Below are 21,121 nucleotides of genomic sequence, written 5' to 3' on the forward strand. Positions count from 1 at the left end.
GATGAGGAAGATATTTGAGAACTCATCGAATATATGCCCTAATTCTAACTTTCTAGAATACTAATCCCAATTCGTTTAAGAAAAATAAAACCCTCAGTTTGTTCATTTGCTGCAGTGTCTTGTGTAGGAGAAACATTCAGTTTTACGAATTTGATTCCATAAATCTGAAGTTCAGGTGCGACACGCATTTGTCATAAATACAAACGTTAGCGAACACTCTAGTTGCTCAGTAGAAATCTGTGTTGAAGCTGCAATTGATCACTAGAGCGTTAACGGACAGTTGCTGCTGGTGTGTTGAAAATATGTTTCAGTCTGCCTGTCACAATGTTTTACGGACAGGGATGAGAAAGACATTTGAGAACTCATACAAAATATGTTCTCATTTTAGCTTTCTAGAGCCCTAACTGTAATTTCTGTGACAAAAAGAACCTCGTCATTTTGTTCATTTCGAAATCAAATGATTACAGTTTTACAGCTTTGGTTCCATTAAGATGGCTTCAGGTGTGCCACACTTCTGTCAAACACAGATTATTTTTGTGCTCTAGATGATCATTAAAACACTGAAGCTGCAGCAGAGCATTGGGGAATCAAATGACAGACTGCTGCTTCTGCTGGAAGTACATGATTTATTCAGAATATCAGTATTAATTCTCACATGGTAGAGAAAGATAGTGTGAACTTATAGAAAAAGGTGCTTTCATTTTAGCTTCTGAAGCACCTGCCATAATTTCTATGAGAAAATCATAATAGTAAACAGTTTTCTCTTAAACATGGTTCATTGAATTCCAGCTGAGGGTCAGCATTTTTCACAGGATAGAATTACCTGCAAACTCACCAGAATTCCTAACATACATATAACACCACCATCAAATGATTCATATTGTGACTTAAAGCCGTATTCACCCTTTATATTCTCTCCTGTTTGAAACCTTTAAAATCTGGCATTCACTACAAAACATTTCAATGTGGACCATGCCCCTGAGTTCTGTAATAGCTGCCATATGTATATATATTCCATACTTTGGCCAGCCAATAAAGGGATGGGTAACTCAATGGGCTTCACCCGCATATCCCTCAGCCTGCTACCTTACATTTTTTTCATCCAGTTTCAGAATGCAGGGATCATAGCCAGAGTCCTGAGATGGCTGCCACAACATGTTGTTCATGTTGTTAATTAGCCAATCAGGAACGACTGGCATTTAACTGGTCAATCAGAGAGTATCCGAACATTAATTGTCCTGATATTACTAACTTTTTAACCCCTTCATGCGCAACCTACGCCCCTCTTTAAGCTGAAGTGCTTGACACCATATCGCAATAAGCCTTCGTTATGAGTAAAGTTCTAACTTTTGCCAAATCTGGTGTAATGTTTTCAGTATTGTAGAGCAAAGTTTACTACAGAATTAACAACGTAAATCACTTTTTTGGAACCCTTTTTCTAGGTGCTCACTAGACGGACCAGCACAAAACTTTTCACAAAGGAGCAAGGTGGATGAACTTTTTCTGTTTATAGCATTTATTGCTACAGATACGCATGCTCTGCATACTCCTTTCATCTTGTGTTGGTCTCGGAAGTTTCAACTTGCTTTTTTTCCCCAGAGGTTTGAGACACTATTGTGACTTCACCATATGTCCACAATGCAACACTACAAGGGCTCCACTTCAGATTGTGATAGTGTATGTAGGAAGCAGTGTCAACACAGTGTGACGTACATTGTAAAAAAAAAAAAAAAAAAAGTGAGCGAAACATCTTATGATTCCTGTCTTCTAGGGAGGATGGTGAACGCATGTAACTCTGCAGAACTCAGGGGCCGATCCTCCGTTGGAGCAGAGGAGCGTCACACCACTTAAATGCTCCCCCAAAGTCCCAGAGAAGAGAAATAAAATGGTAATTTATTGCCATTTTATTTTCCACTAAGTGTCAGGACAGGGCGGGCCGGATGAGGGGCAGCAGGATGGAGTGGTGGGCAGAACGCTGCCTGTGAACTATCAAAAGTGCGCATGTCTCTTTGGTCGGCTATCTTGCGACGGCCAGCCAATCATGCACACTTTAAACCTCTCAACTCAGCTGGGTTGAGAGCAAGTGCAGGCCTCCAGGGCATTGGGGAGCGCTGAGAGAGCCCCTCCCTCCAATCAGGGTGCTGTTCTTAAACTGGTTAACAGCACCAGGACTGGTCACAGGAGTTTGCTGGTGCCCACACTACAGTTGACGGAAGAAGAGATCTGGAGCGGAGTAAGTGTTCGGTGAGTATTTTAAATTTTTATTATTTTATTTGCGCGCGTGCCCGCCTTCCCTTCCCTCCTTGTAGATGCCAGCCGCCACTGGAAGAACTACATGCTATGAACAGATGGTTACAGGATAAGGAATAGTTTCCTACCTGTAGCTCCAGTTCTCTCGTAGGGAAATTTCCATTTTAGTCATAAGCACTGAATAATTTCGCCCACGTGCAGGGACCCCAGACCACCTTTTCACAATAGGTCTTCTTAAGTGTAGATGTTCGCCTTTCTTCAGGAAGGCCTACCGGCACGCTTTTTTAAAACCATTTTTTTATTGAGTTTTGAGCGACAGGTATATAACATACACTGCCGACCTCACTGGATGACAGTACAAAGTGTATATTACAATGCATAGCATTCCATGACAGGAGTGCGTGGTTCAATACTATAGAACACACATTAGCAGATCTCAAATACATCATGGTTGTTAATAAAGCCAGCATATTTTATACCGTGCAGTCCAGTTTTGAGGGATAAATCCCGTGGTGTCCTATGTAAAGGCCACAAGTAGCAATCAACATACATTCATGAGTGTCTCTGGAGCCCCCCCCCCCCCTATGTAAAACAGAGACGACCAGCACCCAATTCATCAGGCCCTACAGGGCAGTAGCATTGTCAGACCGAATCTACGCCGCCCCAGGTAGGTCCCTGGGCGTATGTCAGTAGGTCCTAAAAGCCCATTACTATCAACCGTCCAGGGAGGCATCCTTTTGCAGTCACTTAAAGAAAAATATTATACAGCCTATAGGACAAGGCTGCAATGCCTCAAATCTTCATCTTGTACTTAAAAAAGATGCCAGGAGAATTATATAGGTGTATAATTTCATGATGTTTTAATATAACTCCATAAATCTCTTTCACAAACCCTTTTTGATAGAGCATAAAGATGAAAGGAAGCAGGACAGGCTAGCCCCATAGGCTGTCATCATAAGAGTTAAAAATAGAGGCTGCACCTTTAAGAACCCTGAAACCATCAGTATCCCATCATGCTCAGCATGTGGCAATTGCTCCAGTTCTTTTTGAAAGTGATGCATGATGAGAGGTAAATCCTATGGTTATATCTGTGCACCCGGAGGAGGGAGGGTTGCTTATGACTATAATGGAAATTCCCCTAGGAGAGAACTGGATTTACAGATAAGAAGCTATTCCTTCTTTCGTAGGGGATTTCCATTTATTGTCATAAGCACTGAATACAGTAGCAAGCCCATCCCAACTAAGAGCAATGGAGAAGACAGAGAATGAACTAGGGTAGCCATTTAAGCAAAAGGATTTCTGAGAGAGGCATGTCCTACTTGAGTGGGCTCCAGCATCAGAGTCTAGGCAGTAAAGTTCGGTAAATGTATTGACAGATCACCATGTGGCTGCTTTGCAAATATCCGAAATAGGTATATTCCTCAAGAAAGCAGCAGCAGCCGCTTTACTTCTAGTAGTGTGTTCTTTAGGCTTAGCTGCTAGTGTCTGGTTAGCTTTTTAGTAAGACAAAAGGATGCAGCAAACTATCCATCTGGAGATGGGTTGTTTGGAAGTGGCTAAACCCATACAAACCAACCATAGTTGATAAACAATTGGTTTGATCTGCAGATGTCCCTTGTCTTATAGAGATGGAATTTTAAAACTTTCCTCACATCCAGAGAATGAAGAGATATTTCAGCTGGAGTAGAGGGATTCTAAAATAATGTTGGTAAGGAGATGGTTTGAATAACATGAAAGTCCGAAATACCTTTGGGGAGGAATTTTGGGTGAGTTCTCATGACCACTCTGCTAGAGTGGAAGACTGTATCTGGTTCATGAGAACCAAGCGCTTGAATCTCGCTAAACCTGCAAGCCAATGTTACTGCTACGTGAAAGCACTATGTTAAGCTCCCAGGGAGGACGACGACGCCAAATGGGAGGGAAACCCTTCTAGAAACTCCTTGATTACGGGGCTTTTGAAGAAAAAAAAAAAAGATTTGTGAAGCACATTTTCTGTAGGCAGGAAGACCTATCAGGTGAGCCTTTATAGAAGAGAACTCCAAGCCAGATTTTGCCAAATGGAGTAAGTATGGAAGAATGACATCTTCCTGGAAAGATGTAGGGTCCACGTTCTTAGAGGTATACCATATGCAAAATCTCTTCCATTTGAAGGCATATGCGGAACGACTCGAAGGTCGCTTAGCCTCTTTCAGGATGTCCATGCAGTCTTGTGGCAGACTCAAATGTCCGTGCTGCTCAGGCTCAGGAGAAATGCCGCCAAATTCAAAGAGGAGAGATTAAGGTGTACCATCTGGCCTCCGAACTTCGTTAGCAGGTCTGGTTTGCATGGCAGTTTGAGATTTGGATGGACGAACCGGTGGAGGAGGTCCATGAATCACAATTAATGTGGCCACTCTAGAGCTATGAAGATCATCTTGGTTCTCAACTAGGACAAGTTGATGAGGACTGTTGGAATCAGTGGAATCGGCAGAAAAGAGCAGATAAATTTGCCAGACCAGTTGATCCATACAGCATTCCCCACTGTCCTTGGCAGGAATTACCTTGTGGCAAAGCTTCCTCAATATTTGTTTTCTGTTGTGGCAAACAAGTCGGTGGCTGGAGTTTACCACCGCTGAAAGATGTTTTGAACGACTTCGTTGTTTAAGACCCACGCGTGGCTTTCTTGCAGGAGTCTGCGGAGGGAGCCTGCTTGAGCATTTTGGACGTCTGGAAGGTAAGTGGCTGTGATCATAAGGTGCCTGGCTAGAAACCATTTCTAGATCATCTGGCCCTTGTGAGGCAAGGGCCTGGAACTCATACCTCCCTGCTTGTGAGGTAGCACATGGTTGTCGTATTGTCCATCTGAACAAGCAGGGAGTGGAACCTGAACGACAGATGAAAAGCCTTCAGCACCAGATGGGCTGTGCGCAGCTCGAGAAGATCGACATGGTATGTCGATTCTCTCTGTGACCACTTACCCTGGATTGGAGGTGATCCATGTGGGCTCCCCATTCCAGTCGTGAGGCATCCATGACTATGGTTTGAAGAAGAATCTCCTGATGAAATTGGGTACCTCGAAGGAGAATGGTTGGAGAGCATCACCATTTCAGGGACAGCTTCGCATGAAGCGATAGTTGTATCCTGTCTTCCGAGTTGTTCCACAGTTGGTTCACTGGTCCATGAGACATTCCTTTAGAGGCGCATGTGGAGACAGAATTTCGGTGTGAGAAAGATGCAGGAGGCCATTGAGGCGAGGAGGAGGGATACTGTTCTCACCGTTGGATGAGCGGCTTTCAAGAGAGCATGACACTTCCAAAGGATGAATAAAGCGTCTCTCCTCCGAAGGACACACTTTTGCCCGTTTTGTTTCGATGGAAGCTCCCAGATGATGTAAAGTTTGAACTGGGACAGAGGTCGACTTGTTGTGGTAGACTTGAAAGCCTAGCCATTGTAGGAGACCGCAAGTCCAATTGTAATGAAGCTGAGCTTCCCGAGACATGGACGCCTTGATTTGCCAATCGTCTAGGAAGACAAATATTTTGTGTCTCCCGAGATGGGCGGCCACTACTGCCATGCACATGGAGAATGTCCTGGGTGCTGACTTCAGGCCAAATGGAAGTGCTTGGTATTGATAATAGTCCTGCCCCACTATGAACCATTAATCCTTTCTGGCGATTGGTATATGAAAGTATGCGTCTTGAAGGTCAATGGAACAGAGCCAATCCCTGTGGTATAATTGGGGATACATTTAGTGTAATGCCAGCATCTGGAACTTTACTCGCCGAATTCACTTTTTGGCTGTTTTGAGGTCGAGAATGGATCTGAATTCATTCTGGTCTTTCTACTTGTTGAGAAAGTACCTCGTTGTTGGCGGGGAACAGGTTCCACCGCCAGCTGTAGTAAAACGATGCTGACCTCCAGTCGTAACAGAGGGAGTTGGAAACTCATTTGTTTTGGAGGAATGGACGGTGGAGGACTGGTGTACCTCAGACAATATCCATTGCGAACAATATTCAATATTCAGGCTTGCGTAATGTTTTGCCACTCTTCCAGATAATGTCAGATGCTTTCTCCTACCGGAGTGGGTTAACAAAAGAGGGGGGGGGGGGGGGGGGGGGGGGAGTAATGATTCGGGGTTTTGACCCAGATGGTTGCCTGCCCCCTTGAGCAGGCTGCTGGGTAGATCTCCCTCTAGGCTGCTTTCTTTGATATGATTGGTAGGGCCGTTGGTGCTGTTGTGCACTGCTTTGCTGGTGCGCCCGATCCCAGTGAGGAGTTTGAACCTTGTGGGAATAGAAGCAGCATTAGTAGGGTCGGAAAGATTCCCTCTGTTCCCTGAGTCTCCCCAAGCTGACTGCCTTTAGAGATTGCATTTCCGCCTTCATCCGGGGCATCATATCGTCGGCATGGGTGCCAGAGATTGCCAGATTTAATATCCTCATTAATCTTTTATTTAGAATTTACATGAAGTCTTCCCTCTTATCCCTAGGGATAAGGATAAGCAAACTGGTTCATGGTTTCCCCCAGTGCCCAGTCGTATCTGCCTAAAAGGCACGGAAAGTCGTGTACAGAACTGATATCAGCGCACGAGGGCGGCGTCTAAGTAGCTACCGCAATGTCATCCCGGCGATTCGACACCAACAACAGACGCGGAGCCAACCGACGCCACCTGCTGACGCGCAGAGGTACTGCTGATGAAAAAACTTTCCAGATCCAGTGTGACGCCTGGGGGTAATTCTAAGGTAAGGAATCTAGAACTAATGTGTTTCTTTCAGATCATAGCGTCTAAAATAATGGGGCAACCTGGAACAAGATAAAGGTCTTGGAGTGACCAGTGGTGGAGGACGTGGAGTCGGTGGCCTAAGTGGAGGTGGCAGAGCTGGTGGAGAACATGGTTAGGCCCCTGAAGAAGGGGAATATGCTCTAGAGTACTCTGAATCTGGCAAGGAGTAGATGCATCTTCTCTTCTTTCTTGCTTTCTGTAGCCTAGACAATGTCGACAGAGTACTCATTCTCGACTGACCCTGACTTGCTTGTCGACGGTGATTGCAGGGTGTGTGACTTAACGTCGATCTTCAATGGTACCTCGATGACCTGGATCTCGACAGGGACTATTTTGATGGCCTCACAGTCGATGGACTCCTTGACGTCGAGCGAGGCCTGCGAGTCAACGAGAATAGTTATTAAAGTCCATACTCCTTGCCTCGACACTAATCTGCAGCACCTGGTCAATGTCTAACCATGGATAGACAGCGAACAGGTCGGTGCCGTACCTCTCCACGGCATCAATTCTCTCAATGTCGAACGGGACTGATGGCATTTTTGTGCTATTTTCTTCCTGGCATGCCCTCCAGAGACAGATGACAGAGTCCTGGTAGAGGTCTGACCCTCTCCTCGCCCTGAGGATCTGCCTTCAGACTGCATCCGTTTTCTTCTTTACTCCTATGGACCATGAAGGCCAAACTTCTCTTGGTCTCTCTGGGTACGTCTTGAAACATTCCTGCAGTGAGGGCAAGGCTCAGGAACATAACAGTCTGGGAGGCAGAGTATGCACACCTCATTAGGCTATGTCTTGGCATTTTTTCTCCCACAGACTGGGCATTTATCAAAAAGAGAAGGCATCTTTCTGCCCAAAAACTCTAATTTAAAGTCAGAGAGAGAGACCAAAGACGTCAAATGGAAAGGTTGGCATCATGGACCTCTCCTCGGCCTTCGACTTGGTGAATAGGGCGAAGTTATGGATGACCTTGCTGAAAATGGGGATCGACGAAGCATTGGTAAGATTTATGGCTTCCCTACACCAGGAGCTTTTTTCGGCCGTACGAGTTACAAATGAGGGTAGGTGTACGTCCCTTTTCAAATCCCTGAGGGGGGTAAGGCAGGGCTGCATATTGGCCCCTCTGCTCTTCACAATTTATATTAACGGTCTGGGTGCACATTTGGAGGAGAAGGAAGTCGACGTTCCGCGTGCGGGAGCAGTTAAGATCCCAGCGCTCCTGTACGCGGACGACGCCGTGCTAATTGCGCGCACGGGTGTCGGCCTTCAACGCCTCTTAAATGCCTTTGGCACATTCATGGAACAGCTTGATTTATAAATGCTAGTAAATCGCATACCATGGTGGTGGGCCGAGAAAGTAGTAAGAGGAGAACAAAAACCTTTACGTGTAGAGGGGATATGGTTTCTAGAGTTTACACTTTTCCCTACTTGGGGGTACTTTTTGACCAGAGAGGAACTTGGGGTCCTCAAGTGAGGGCGAAGAGGTTGGCGGTTATTAGATCATCGTCCGCCCTCATGGGCTTTGCGGGCAGGTTAGGCGCCAGGCCCATGGAAGCGTTGTTAAAAATTTACAAGAGTAAACCTGTCGCCATTGCGTTATATGGTTCACCAATTTGGGGCCATGTAAATGTGGAACCAATCCAGAGAGCGGAGAACAGATTTATACGGACACTCCTCTCTGTGCCGCAGTCAACACCAACTTACTCAATACACTTGGAGGTGGGCCTAGATTTCCTTACTGATGGGTTGAATATGGCTCCCCTGATCTTTTGGTTAAAGACGTGGCTTAATGAAGACCTCCCACTGAACCATAAGATCATGTCCGACGTCTTGTCCCTAGACCATTGTAAAAAGATCCCCTGGCTGGCCTATCTGTTGAAGGCATTCTCAGATTTGGGACGACCAGAGCTCTTTACTTCCCCCCAAGATATCAAGGTCCAAGACATCGATCTTGTCAAAAAGCATTTTATGGGGAGGGCAAGAGCCCTTCGTAGGGGATTTCCATTTATTGTCATAAGCACTGAATACAGTAGCAAGCCCATCCCAACTAAGAGCAATGGAGAAGACAGAGAATGAACTAGGGTAGCCATTTAAGCAAAAGGATTTCTGAGAGAGGCATGTCCTACTTGAGTGGGCTCCAGCATCAGAGTCTAGGCAGTAAAGTTCGGTAAATGTATTGACAGATCACCATGTGGCTGCTTTGCAAATATCCGAAATAGGTATATTCCTCAAGAAAGCAGCAGCAGCCGCTTTACTTCTAGTAGTGTGTTCTTTAGGCTTAGCTGCTAGTGTCTGGTTAGCTTTTTAGTAAGACAAAAGGATGCAGCAAACTATCCATCTGGAGATGGGTTGTTTGGAAGTGGCTAAACCCATACAAACCAACCATAGTTGATAAACAATTGGTTTGATCTGCAGATGTCCCTTGTCTTATAGAGATGGAATTTTAAAACTTTCCTCACATCCAGAGAATGAAGAGATATTTCAGCTGGAGTAGAGGGATTCTAAAATAATGTTGGTAAGGAGATGGTTTGAATAACATGAAAGTCCGAAATACCTTTGGGGAGGAATTTTGGGTGAGTTCTCATGACCACTCTGCTAGAGTGGAAGACTGTATCTGGTTCATGAGAACCAAGCGCTTGAATCTCGCTAAACCTGCAAGCCAATGTTACTGCTACGTGAAAGCACTATGTTAAGCTCCCAGGGAGGACGACGACGCCAAATGGGAGGGAAACCCTTCTAGAAACTCCTTGATTACGGGGCTTTTGAAGAAAAAAAAAAAAGATTTGTGAAGCACATTTTCTGTAGGCAGGAAGACCTATCAGGTGAGCCTTTATAGAAGAGAACTCCAAGCCAGATTTTGCCAAATGGAGTAAGTATGGAAGAATGACATCTTCCTGGAAAGATGTAGGGTCCACGTTCTTAGAGGTATACCATATGCAAAATCTCTTCCATTTGAAGGCATATGCGGAACGACTCGAAGGTCGCTTAGCCTCTTTCAGGATGTCCATGCAGTCTTGTGGCAGACTCAAATGTCCGTGCTGCTCAGGCTCAGGAGAAATGCCGCCAAATTCAAAGAGGAGAGATTAAGGTGTACCATCTGGCCTCCGAACTTCGTTAGCAGGTCTGGTTTGCATGGCAGTTTGAGATTTGGATGGACGAACCGGTGGAGGAGGTCCATGAATCACAATTAATGTGGCCACTCTAGAGCTATGAAGATCATCTTGGTTCTCAACTAGGACAAGTTGATGAGGACTGTTGGAATCAGTGGAATCGGCAGAAAAGAGCAGATAAATTTGCCAGACCAGTTGATCCATACAGCATTCCCCACTGTCCTTGGCAGGAATTACCTTGTGGCAAAGCTTCCTCAATATTTGTTTTCTGTTGTGGCAAACAAGTCGGTGGCTGGAGTTTACCACCGCTGAAAGATGTTTTGAACGACTTCGTTGTTTAAGACCCACGCGTGGCTTTCTTGCAGGAGTCTGCTGAGGGAGCCTGCTTGAGCATTTTGGACGTCTGGAAGGTAAGTGGCTGTGATCATAAGGTGCCTGGCTAGAAACCATTTCTAGATCATCTGGCCCTTGTGAGGCAAGGGCCTGGAACTCATACCTCCCTGCTTGTGAGGTAGCACATGGTTGTCGTATTGTCCATCTGAACAAGCAGGGAGTGGAACCTGAACGACAGATGAAAAGCCTTCAGCACCAGATGGGCTGTGCGCAGCTCGAGAAGATCGACATGGTATGTCGATTCTCTCTGTGACCACTTACCCTGGATTGGAGGTGATCCATGTGGGCTCCCCATTCCAGTCGTGAGGCATCCATGACTATGGTTTGAAGAAGAATCTCCTGATGAAATTGGGTACCTCGAAGGAGAATGGTTGGAGAGCATCACCATTTCAGGGACAGCTTCGCATGAAGCGATAGTTGTATCCTGTCTTCCGAGTTGTTCCACAGTTGGTTCACTGGTCCATGAGACATTCCTTTAGAGGCGCATGTGGAGACAGAATTTCGGTGTGAGAAAGATGCAGGAGGCCATTGAGGCGAGGAGGAGGGATACTGTTCTCACCGTTGGATGAGCGGCTTTCAAGAGAGCATGACACTTCCAAAGGATCAATAAAGCGTCTCTCCTCCGAAGGACACACTTTTGCCCGTTTTGTTTCGATGGAAGCTCCCAGATGATGTAAAGTTTGAACTGGGACAGAGGTCGACTTGTTGTGGTAGACTTGAAAGCCTAGCCATTGTAGGAGACCGCAAGTCCAATTGTAATGAAGCTGAGCTTCCCGAGACATGGACGCCTTGATTTGCCAATCGTCTAGGAAGACAAATATTTTGTGTCTCCCGAGATGGGCGGCCACTACTGCCATGCACATGGAGAATGTCCTGGGTGCTGACTTCAGGCCAAATGGAAGTGCTTGGTATTGATAATAGTCCTGCCCCACTATGAACCATTAATCCTTTCTGGCGATTGGTATATGAAAGTATGCGTCTTGAAGGTCAATGGAACAGAGCCAATCCCTGTGGTATAATTGGGGATACATTTAGTGTAATGCCAGCATCTGGAACTTTACTCGCCGAATTCACTTTTTGGCTGTTTTGAGGTCGAGAATGGATCTGAATTCATTCTTGTCTTTCTACTTGTTGAGAAAGTACCTCGTTGTTGGCGAGGAACAGGTTCCACCGCCAGCTGTAGTAAAACGATGCTGACCTCCAGTCGTAACAGAGGGAGTTGGAAACTCATTTGTTTTGGAGGAATGGACGGTGGAGGACTGGTGTACCTCAGACAATATCCATTGCGAACAATATTCAATATTCAGGCTTGCGTAATGTTTTGCCACTCTTCCAGATAATGTCAGATGCTTTCTCCTACCGGAGTGGGTTAACAAAAGAGAGGGGGGGGGGGGGGGAGTAATGATTCGGGGTTTTGACCCAGATGGTTGCCTGCCCCCTTGAGCAGGCTGCTGGGTAGATCTCCCTCTAGGCTGCTTTCTTTGATATGATTGGTAGGGCCGTTGGTGCTGTTGTGCACTGCTTTGCTGGTGCGCCCGATCCCAGTGAGGAGTTTGAACCTTGTGGGAATAGAAGCAGCATTAGTAGGGTCGGAAAGATTCCCTCTGTTCCCTGAGTCTCCCCAAGCTGACTGCCTTTAGAGATTGCATTTCCGCCTTCATCCGGGGCATCATATCGTCGGCATGGGTGCCAGAGATTGCCAGATTTAATATCCTCATTAATCTTTCATTTAGAATTTACATGAAGTCTTCCCTCTTATCCCTAGGGATAAGGATAAGCAAACTGGTTCATGGTTTCCCCCAGTGCCCAGTCGTATCTGCCTAAAAGGCACGGAAAGTCGTGTACAGAACTGATATCAGCGCACGAGGGCGGCGTCTAAGTAGCTACCGCAATGTCATCCCGGCGATTCGACACCAACAACAGACGCGGAGCCAACCGACGCCACCTGCTGACGCGCAGAGGTACTGCTGATGAAAAAACTTTCCAGATCCAGTGTGACGCCTGGGGGTAATTCTAAGGTAAGGAATCTAGAACTAATGTGTTTCTTTCAGATCATAGCGTCTAAAATAATGGGGCAACCTGGAACAAGATAAAGGTCTTGGAGTGACCAGTGGTGGAGGACGTGGAGTCGGTGGCCTAAGTGGAGGTGGCAGAGCTGGTGGAGAACATGGTTAGGCCCCTGAAGAAGGGGAATATGCTCTAGAGTACTCTGAATCTGGCAAGGAGTAGATGCATCTTCTCTTCTTTCTTGCTTTCTGTGGCCTAGACAATGTCGACAGAGTACTCATTCTCGACTGACCCTGACTTGCTTGTCGACGGTGATTGCAGGGTGTGTGACTTAACGTCGATCTTCAATGGTACCTCGATGACCTGGATCTCGACAGGGACTATTTTGATGGCCTCACAGTCGATGGACTCCTTGACGTCGAGCGAGGCCTGCGAGTCAACGAGAATAGTTATTAAAGTCCATACTCCTTGCCTCGACACTAATCTGCAGCACCTGGTCAATGTCTAACCATGGATAGACAGCGAACAGGTCGGTGCCGTACCTCTCCACGGCATCAATTCTCTCAATGTCGAACGGGACTGATGGCATTTTTGTGCTATTTTCTTCCTGGCATGCCCTCCAGAGACAGATGACAGAGTCCTGGTAGAGGTCTGACCCTCTCCTCGCCCTGAGGATCTGCCTTCAGACTGCATCCGTTTTCTTCTTTACTCCTATGGACCATGAAGGCCAAACTTCTCTTGGTCTCTCTGGGTACGTCTTGAAACATTCCTGCAGTGAGGGCAAGGCTCAGGAACATAACAGTCTGGGAGGCAGAGTATGCACACCTCATTAGGCTAGGTCTTGGCATTTTTTCTCCCACAGACTGGGCATTTATCAAAAAGAGAAGGCATCTTTCTGCCCAAAAACTCTAATTTAAAGTCAGAGAGAGAGACCAAAGACGTCAAATGGAAAGGTTGGCATCATGGACCTCTCCTCGGCCTTCGACTTGGTGAATAGGGCGAAGTTATGGATGACCTTGCTGAAAATGGGGATCGACGAAGCATTGGTAAGATTTATGGCTTCCCTACACCAGGAGCTTTTTTCGGCCGTACGAGTTACAAATGAGGGTAGGTGTACGTCCCTTTTCAAATCCCTGAGGGGGGTAAGGCAGGGCTGCATATTGGCCCCTCTGCTCTTCACAATTTATATTAACGGTCTGGGTGCACATTTGGAGGAGAAGGAAGTCGACGTTCCGCGTGCGGGAGCAGTTAAGATCCCAGCGCTCCTGTACGCGGACGACGCCGTGCTAATTGCGCGCACGGGTGTCGGCCTTCAACGCCTCTTAAATGCCTTTGGCACATTCATGGAACAGCTTGATTTAAAAATAAATGCTAGTAAATCGCATACCATGGTGGTGGGCCGAGAAAGTAGTAAGAGGAGAACAAAAACCTTTACGTGTAGAGGGGATATGGTTTCTAGAGTTTACACTTTTCCCTACTTGGGGGTACTTTTTGACCAGAGAGGAACTTGGGGTCCTCAAGTGAGGGCGAAGAGGTTGGCGGTTATTAGATCATCGTCCGCCCTCATGGGCTTTGCGGGCAGGTTAGGCGCCAGGCCCATGGAAGCGTTGTTAAAAATTTACAAGAGTAAACCTGTCGCCATTGCGTTATATGGTTCACCAATTTGGGGCCATGTAAATGTGGAACCAATCCAGAGAGCGGAGAACAGATTTATACGGACACTCCTCTCTGTGCCGCAGTCAACACCAACTTACTCAATACACTTGGAGGTGGGCCTAGATTTCCTTACTGATGGGTTGAATATGGCTCCCCTGATCTTTTGGTTAAAGACGTGGCTTAATGAAGACCTCCCACTGAACCATAAGATCATGTCCGACGTCTTGTCCCTAGACCATTGTAAAAAGATCCCCTGGCTGGCCTATCTGTTGAAGGCATTCTCAGATTTGGGACGACCAGAGCTCTTTACTTCCCCCCAAGATATCAAGGTCCAAGACATCGATCTTGTCAAAAAGCATTTTATGGGGAGGGCAAGAGCCCTTCGTGAAGAAAGGGAATTCGTGAAACCATCAGTAAGGGGCCATTACTTACTTGTTAATTCATTCTCTTTAGCACCGTATCTTGGTTTCGTTACAATTCCATTCCATAGGTTTCTTTTAACCAAGTTCAGGTTTAATTTGCTACATTTTTATTTAGGCACCTTTAAAACATGGGAAAAACCGGAAATAGCCTCACCCTGCAGTTGCGATCATTTCTCACCACAAGACACCATGCATTTTGTTATGTTTTGTGGGTTTTATTTAGAGCCAAGGAAAAAATATCTGGTACCAGCCTTGAAGGAGGCGGGCTTCACACAAGTGAGACCGGCTCTGCTCTTCTTGCAATCATTGCCCAACATACATATTACCTTTTGCATAGCCAATTTCTTGGTAGCTGCAGTTAGGATGAAAAAACACACCCATTAGACCCATCGTTATTCCTTTTTAACTTTTGTATGCCTAGATTTGTTTTAATGTAAATTATTTTATTGTCATATTTTAACACGCATGAAATGTTCTTAACTCTTTGTATGAAATGTTTTTAATCTCTTTGTATGACTTTAATTGAGTCGAATAAAGATATTTTGACTGACTGACTGACAGTTGAGAAATAAAAAATAAATAAATAAATTAAAAAAATTAAAAAAAAAAAAGAGGTCAATGCTTCAGGGTCCTTCAGCAGGGCCTGGAAAAAGAACTAAAGCAACTGCTGAGCATGATGGGATACTGGTGGTCTCTAGGCTCTCAAAGGCGCAGCCTCCATTTTTAACTCCTATAACGATAGCCTATGGGGCTACTCTGTCCTGCTTCCCTTCATCTTTATGCTCGAGTGATATTTTTCTTTCCTAAGTGACTCTGCAGGCCTTCCTGAAGGAAAGAGAACATCTACACTTAAGAAGATATATTGTGAAAAAGTGCTCCGGGGTGCCCACACGTCGGCGGGACTATTCAGTACTTATGACTATAAATGGAAATCCCCTCTGAGAGAAGTAACATTTTCTGTTTGTAGCATGTGTGGCGGTAAATATACATGCTCTGTATAGAAAACAGATGATGCAGATGTTTGAAACAGTATTCTCAGAACAGCTTGCCCAACTAATGCCTGTTGCAAAAACAATAGTTGGTGGACAGAATGCAGAACAATGTCATACATTCACCCCAGTACAGAGATCTGGGGCTGGGCCTAAATCCATAGTTTTTTGCTCACCATGCCATTCCAGTTTGAACCCAGCCATATGAAAATCAGTCTTGACCCTGTGCCTCATGGGAACAGTCCAGTCCGAACTGCCAAGCCAGGTCCTCCCTCGACTGGAAACAAGCATCCTAGGACCAGTTTCGGGGTTTCACCCCTCTTCAGCAAGGATAGCTTGATTCCAGTGGCATGGAGAGCACGGGACCCACGTCTGGGCATACCCGTCCCACTCTGGATGACAAATGCAAAAACAACAGTTGATGGACAGAATGCAGAACAATGTCATACATTCACTCATACAGAGATCTCGGCCTAAATCCATCGCTTTGTTTGCTCACCATGCCATTCCAGTTTGAACCCAGCCATATGAAAATCAGTCTTGACCCTGTGCCTCACGGGAACAGTCCAGCCCAAACTGCCAAGCCAGGTTCTCCCTGAACTGGAAACAAGCATCCTAGGACCGATTTCTGGGTTTCACCCCTCTTCAGCAAGGATAGCTTGATTCCAGTGGCATGGAGAGCACGGGACTGGGGGTGAATGTTTTGATTTGTTCTGCATTCCGTCCATCAATTGTGTGTCTTTTGCTTTCTCGCCCTAAGTGCGCCAGATATGCCCAGATGTGGGTCCTGGGCTCACTGTGCCACTGGAATCAAGCTATCGTGGCTGAAGAGGGGTGAAACCCCGAAACTGGTCCTAGGATGCTTGTTTCTGGTCCAGGGAGGACCTGGCTTGGCAGTTTGGGCTGGACTATTCCCATGAGGCACGGGGTAAAGACTGATTTGCATATGGCCAGGCCTAAACTGGGGTGGCATGGTGAGCAAAAGAATGATGGATTTAACCCAGATCTCTTGAATGGGGGTGAATGTTCAGATTTGTTCTGCAGTCCGTCCATCAATTGTGTGTCTTTTGCTTTCTCAACTAATGCCTGTTGACCTTTTAGAATATCCATACAATAGAGTTTTTGGTGAAGGAATGTGGTAGTGGCTGTCCAGATATCTGCTTAGTGGATATTGCCCAGGAGCGCTAAATTGGCACCTGGTTTGTTTGTGGGGTGGGCTCTAGGGGGCAAAGGGAGTATCTGCTTGTCCTTAGCAAAGGAACACTGGGTGTACTTCACAATCCACTTTGCAATGCCTGATTTATAGCCCTTCCTAACATCTAGGGTGTGATGTGCCTTTTCTTCTACAGACTCTAGATATGGGAGGATGAGCAGCTCAATCGTCTGGATTATGCAGAAAAGTGAGGCAACATTTGGCAGAAATCTGGGGCTGGTATGAAGGACTACTCGATCTTTGTGAACGTGGATGAATGATTCCTGTATTGTAAGAGCTTGAAGCTCACCAATGCATCTGATGGAGGTATAGGCAGCAATTGAGTTGGGAGAAAGTTGTCAATCTCCTCATCATTAATCAGTGTCATGGGGAACAGTTTGCATACCCTCCACATAGAAATATTATTTAGAAGTAGATCGTTGCCTGCGTCTCTTCCCTACAGACAAATGAAATATTTGTAAAGTTAATAATTGCTTACATGTAGAACAAGGGTGCTCCGTGTGACTCGATCCACAGGTTTGTACAGCAAAGCTAAAGAACAAAAAAAAACACAGGAATGAAGAAGGAAAAGGAAAGCACATGCTAAGTAAAGGTGTACAACTGAGTAGGCATCCCTACTCTCAATCAGAGACACTAGGGAACACCACAGAGTGGTAGCGAAAGCAGAGTTGATTGAGAGAAAGCATATCACATGCATTCAGCCATACAAATTGGTGGACACACTGAGTCTCACACATTAGAAAAAGGGAGACCCAACTTAAGCTTTTGAAAGAAATGCTGCCAATAAAGGCAGCAGACACATGCTTACAAATAAGCAGGCACGCCCTACCTGCACATCATGGAGATAAGGGGAGGACAACAGAGGAGTCTAGCACAGCCCTGCCAATCCAGACACCAAGCACAAACAGGCATGCATACAAACAATATGTGCACACAAGCAAGCTGGCACGCAGAATGAGATCTGTGGAAACACAACTTTAAGAGCGAAACAGAACCAGTGGTGATCTAGACACAGGAAAACATACGCAAGCACTCATTCCAACATGGCAGACACTCTAGATTTAAAACCAGTAGGGGCTCCTCCGCTAAGGCGGAGGAGCGTCTCCCCACTGCTTTTAGAGCAGTGAAAGTGGGAAAAACAAAATGATAACTGAATGGCATTATCATTTTATTTTTGGTAGCTGTGAGGCTTGGTGGCTCAGGGAGAAGGAGTGGACTATGCACACTAAGTGAGCATGACTGCTTTGCCGGCCTTTTTGACTGGCCAAGCATTCATTCGCACTTTGTATACTCCCCACCAGGCTGTAATGCACAGCCTGGTAGGGAATATGCACATGCTCCCCTGTCCCAATCTGAGTGCTGATCCACAGCGCCCAGACCAATCACAACGCGGCATTGCAGCGTTGTGATTGGCTCAGGGGGCCCTGTGTGCCCGGGTGGTTTCTGCAGATTCTTCCAGACTGGAGTCAGGAAGAGCAGAGAAAAGGAGGAGAGATGCAGCCGGCAGAATTGGTAAGTGCGTTGTTTTTTAAATATTTTCAACCCCCGTACCCACCTACGCTTCCAGGCTACCCCCATTCCGCCACTCTTTAAAACATCAGAGTTAAAGAGATACAACAAAGCAAAAACACACAGACGAAAGAGCCCACCCATGCCCACATACAAACCGGCAGACACAAGTTTTGCATGTATCGGAGTGAAGAATAGGGGCATGCTGAATATATAACTAATCAAAAGAGAAATACCTAAAGAGGGACCCGTTTTTCAATATTTCCTGGACACTTAGCTCAATCAATCAGGGATTTGTGAAACTCAGCAAGAAAAACCCTCTAAAGGACACCTTTCAGCACAACCAAGCTGTGATGAGTACAGAGGATCTTTCCTTTTGTCCACAAAAGAAGAAACAGCTTTAAAATTGCAATTCTGGTTCCCCATCATGGGTTTCTTTAATGAGCAGTAAATATCTCTATGTGCTGGTCTGTGGAAAAAAAATAACAGCGACAACATCGTCTATTTTAAAAATTAAAGAGGCCAGGTGTTGTCAATTAATTTCCTTTTTCCACAAGACACAATAAGGAATCAATATGAATGACCACAGCGCAGTTTCCACCGCATGAACGACCACAGCGCAGTTTCCACCGCATGAACGACCACAGCGCAGTTTTCCACCGCATGAACGACCACAGCGCAGTTTTCCACCGCATGAACGACCACAGCGCAGTTTTCCACAGCAAGAACGACCACAGCGCAGTTTTCCACAGCAAGAACGACCACAGCGCAGTTTCCACAGCATGAACCCACAGCGCAGTTTCCACCGCATGAACGACCACAGCGCAGTTTCCACCGCATGAACGACCACAGCGCAGTTTTCCACCGCATGAACGACCAGAGCGCAGTTTTCCACAGCAAGAACGACCACAGCGCAGTTTCCACAGCATGAACGACCACAGCGCAGTTTTCCACAGCAAGAACGACCACAGTGCAGTTTCCACCGCAAGAACGACCACAGCGCAGTTTCCACCGCAAGAACGACCACAGCGCAGTTTCCACCGCATGAACGACCACAGCGCAGTTTCCCACCGCAAGAACGACCACAGCGCAGTTTCCACCGCAAGAACGACCACAGTGCAGTTTCCACCGCAAGAACGACCACAGCACATTTTCCACCGCAAGAACCTACAGCGCAGTTTCCACCGCATGAACGACCACAGCGCTGTTTCCCCTGCAAGAACGACCACAGCGCAGTTTCCACCGCAAGAACGACCACAGCGCAGTTTCCACCGCATGAACGACCACAGCGCAGTTTCCCACCGCAAGAACGACCACAGCGCAGTTTCCACCGCAAGAACGACCACAGTGCAGTTTCCACCGCAAGAACGACCACAGCACATTTTCCACCGCAAGAACCTACAGCGCAGTTTCCACCGCATGAACGACCACAGCGCTGTTTCCCCTGCAAGAACGACCACAGTGCAGTTTCCACAGCATGAACCCACAGCGCAGTTTCCACCGCATGAACGACCACAGCGCAGTTTCCACAGCAAGAACGACCACTGCGCAGTTTCCACCGCAAGAACGACCACAGCGCAGTTTCCACCGCAAGAACGACCACAGCGCAGTTTCCACCGCAAGAACGACCACAGTGCAGTTTCCACCGCAAGAACGACCACAGCGCAGTTTCCACCGCAAGAACCCACAGCGCAGTTTACAGCGCAGTTTCCACCGCATGAACGACCACAGCGCAGTTTCCACCGCATGAACGACCACAGCGCAGTTTCCACCGCAAGAACGACCACAGCGCAGTTTCCACCGCAAGAACGACCACAGTGCAGTTTCCACCGCAAGAACGACCACAGCGCAGTTTCCACCGCATGAACGACCACAGCGCAGTTTCAACAGCGTACACAAACTGTATATTACAATGAAATACAAAAAAGGGGAAGCATATGAACAAGGCCTAAATGGAAGAAAAAGGAACACTGCTTTAATGCAGCCTTGAGCACTTCGAACTTACACAAGGGTGTAACAGAGGCCATGCAGCGCAGAGGGGCCCCAACTCTGCAGGGGGTCCCCAAACGTTGATGGAGCCCCATTCAACCCAAGGCTAATGAAAATCTGTGAGATATGGGTGACTCGGGAGGACCCTTATCACATTCTGCAGGGGGCCCCATCATTTCGAGTTAGACCACTGAACTTACAATGTACCGCACTGGCCGGTGACATCTCTGTTAATCCGCTATAACACACGAATCTGAATCTTTAGAAGCATTTTGATGATTTTAAATCAGCGTTTGAAATGTTTCTTCTGCTTCATTTGTCATTGTTTAGCAGTTATTCGCTTTTGATCGATTTATTTTGGTCTTTGCTCCCTCCTTTTCTGCAGTCACTTGTTAACATTAGCTGTGGTGGTGAAATAGCCCATTAAGGACATCCATACACTTCACATTTTCTTTCTTCCAAACTATTATACCACTGCAGACTATTTGTATGTCAAAAATATGCTTCCAAGACTTGCAAAGAAAGGGAATATGAATTAGGGCCAGACTGAAGTTCCCCTCAGTCCTCCGTGACGTCATTTAGGGTCTTCTACTCCCCTAATGAAAGTGTCAGAAAGGATTCTCTCTCCTTCAGAGGATGTAGATTGGGCTTCTCTGACACCAAAGATGGTCCTCCCGAGCACGGGCGTCTACACTGATGTACTGTCTGGGCGGCACTGAGGGTTCCAACTTCTAGAGGCACTCAGACTTCATGTTCAACTGATATCTGCAGATGACTCTCGGACCGGCTTCTCTGCAGCGGTCTACTATCCCAGTGTTGAGGGCTTC

The 21,121-nt window shown here is 46.5% G+C and overlaps 1 protein-coding gene across 1 annotated transcript in view; it reads right to left on the minus strand.

Annotated features, from left to right (window-relative positions):
- The window catches only part of BCR (BCR activator of RhoGEF and GTPase), a 419,493-nt gene that overhangs the window by 177,702 nt on the left and 220,670 nt on the right, over positions 1–21,121 (minus strand). The window contains exon 7 of the mRNA XM_085633565.1: positions 17,275–17,327. Coding sequence (XP_085489691.1) covers positions 17,275–17,327 — 53 coding nt within the window. The remainder of the gene's footprint in view (positions 1–17,274; positions 17,328–21,121) is intronic.

Source organism: Triturus cristatus, chromosome 11 (assembly GCF_964204655.1).
Source record: "Triturus cristatus chromosome 11, aTriCri1.1, whole genome shotgun sequence".
In the NCBI taxonomy this organism is placed as follows: Eukaryota; Metazoa; Chordata; class Amphibia; order Caudata; family Salamandridae; genus Triturus; species Triturus cristatus.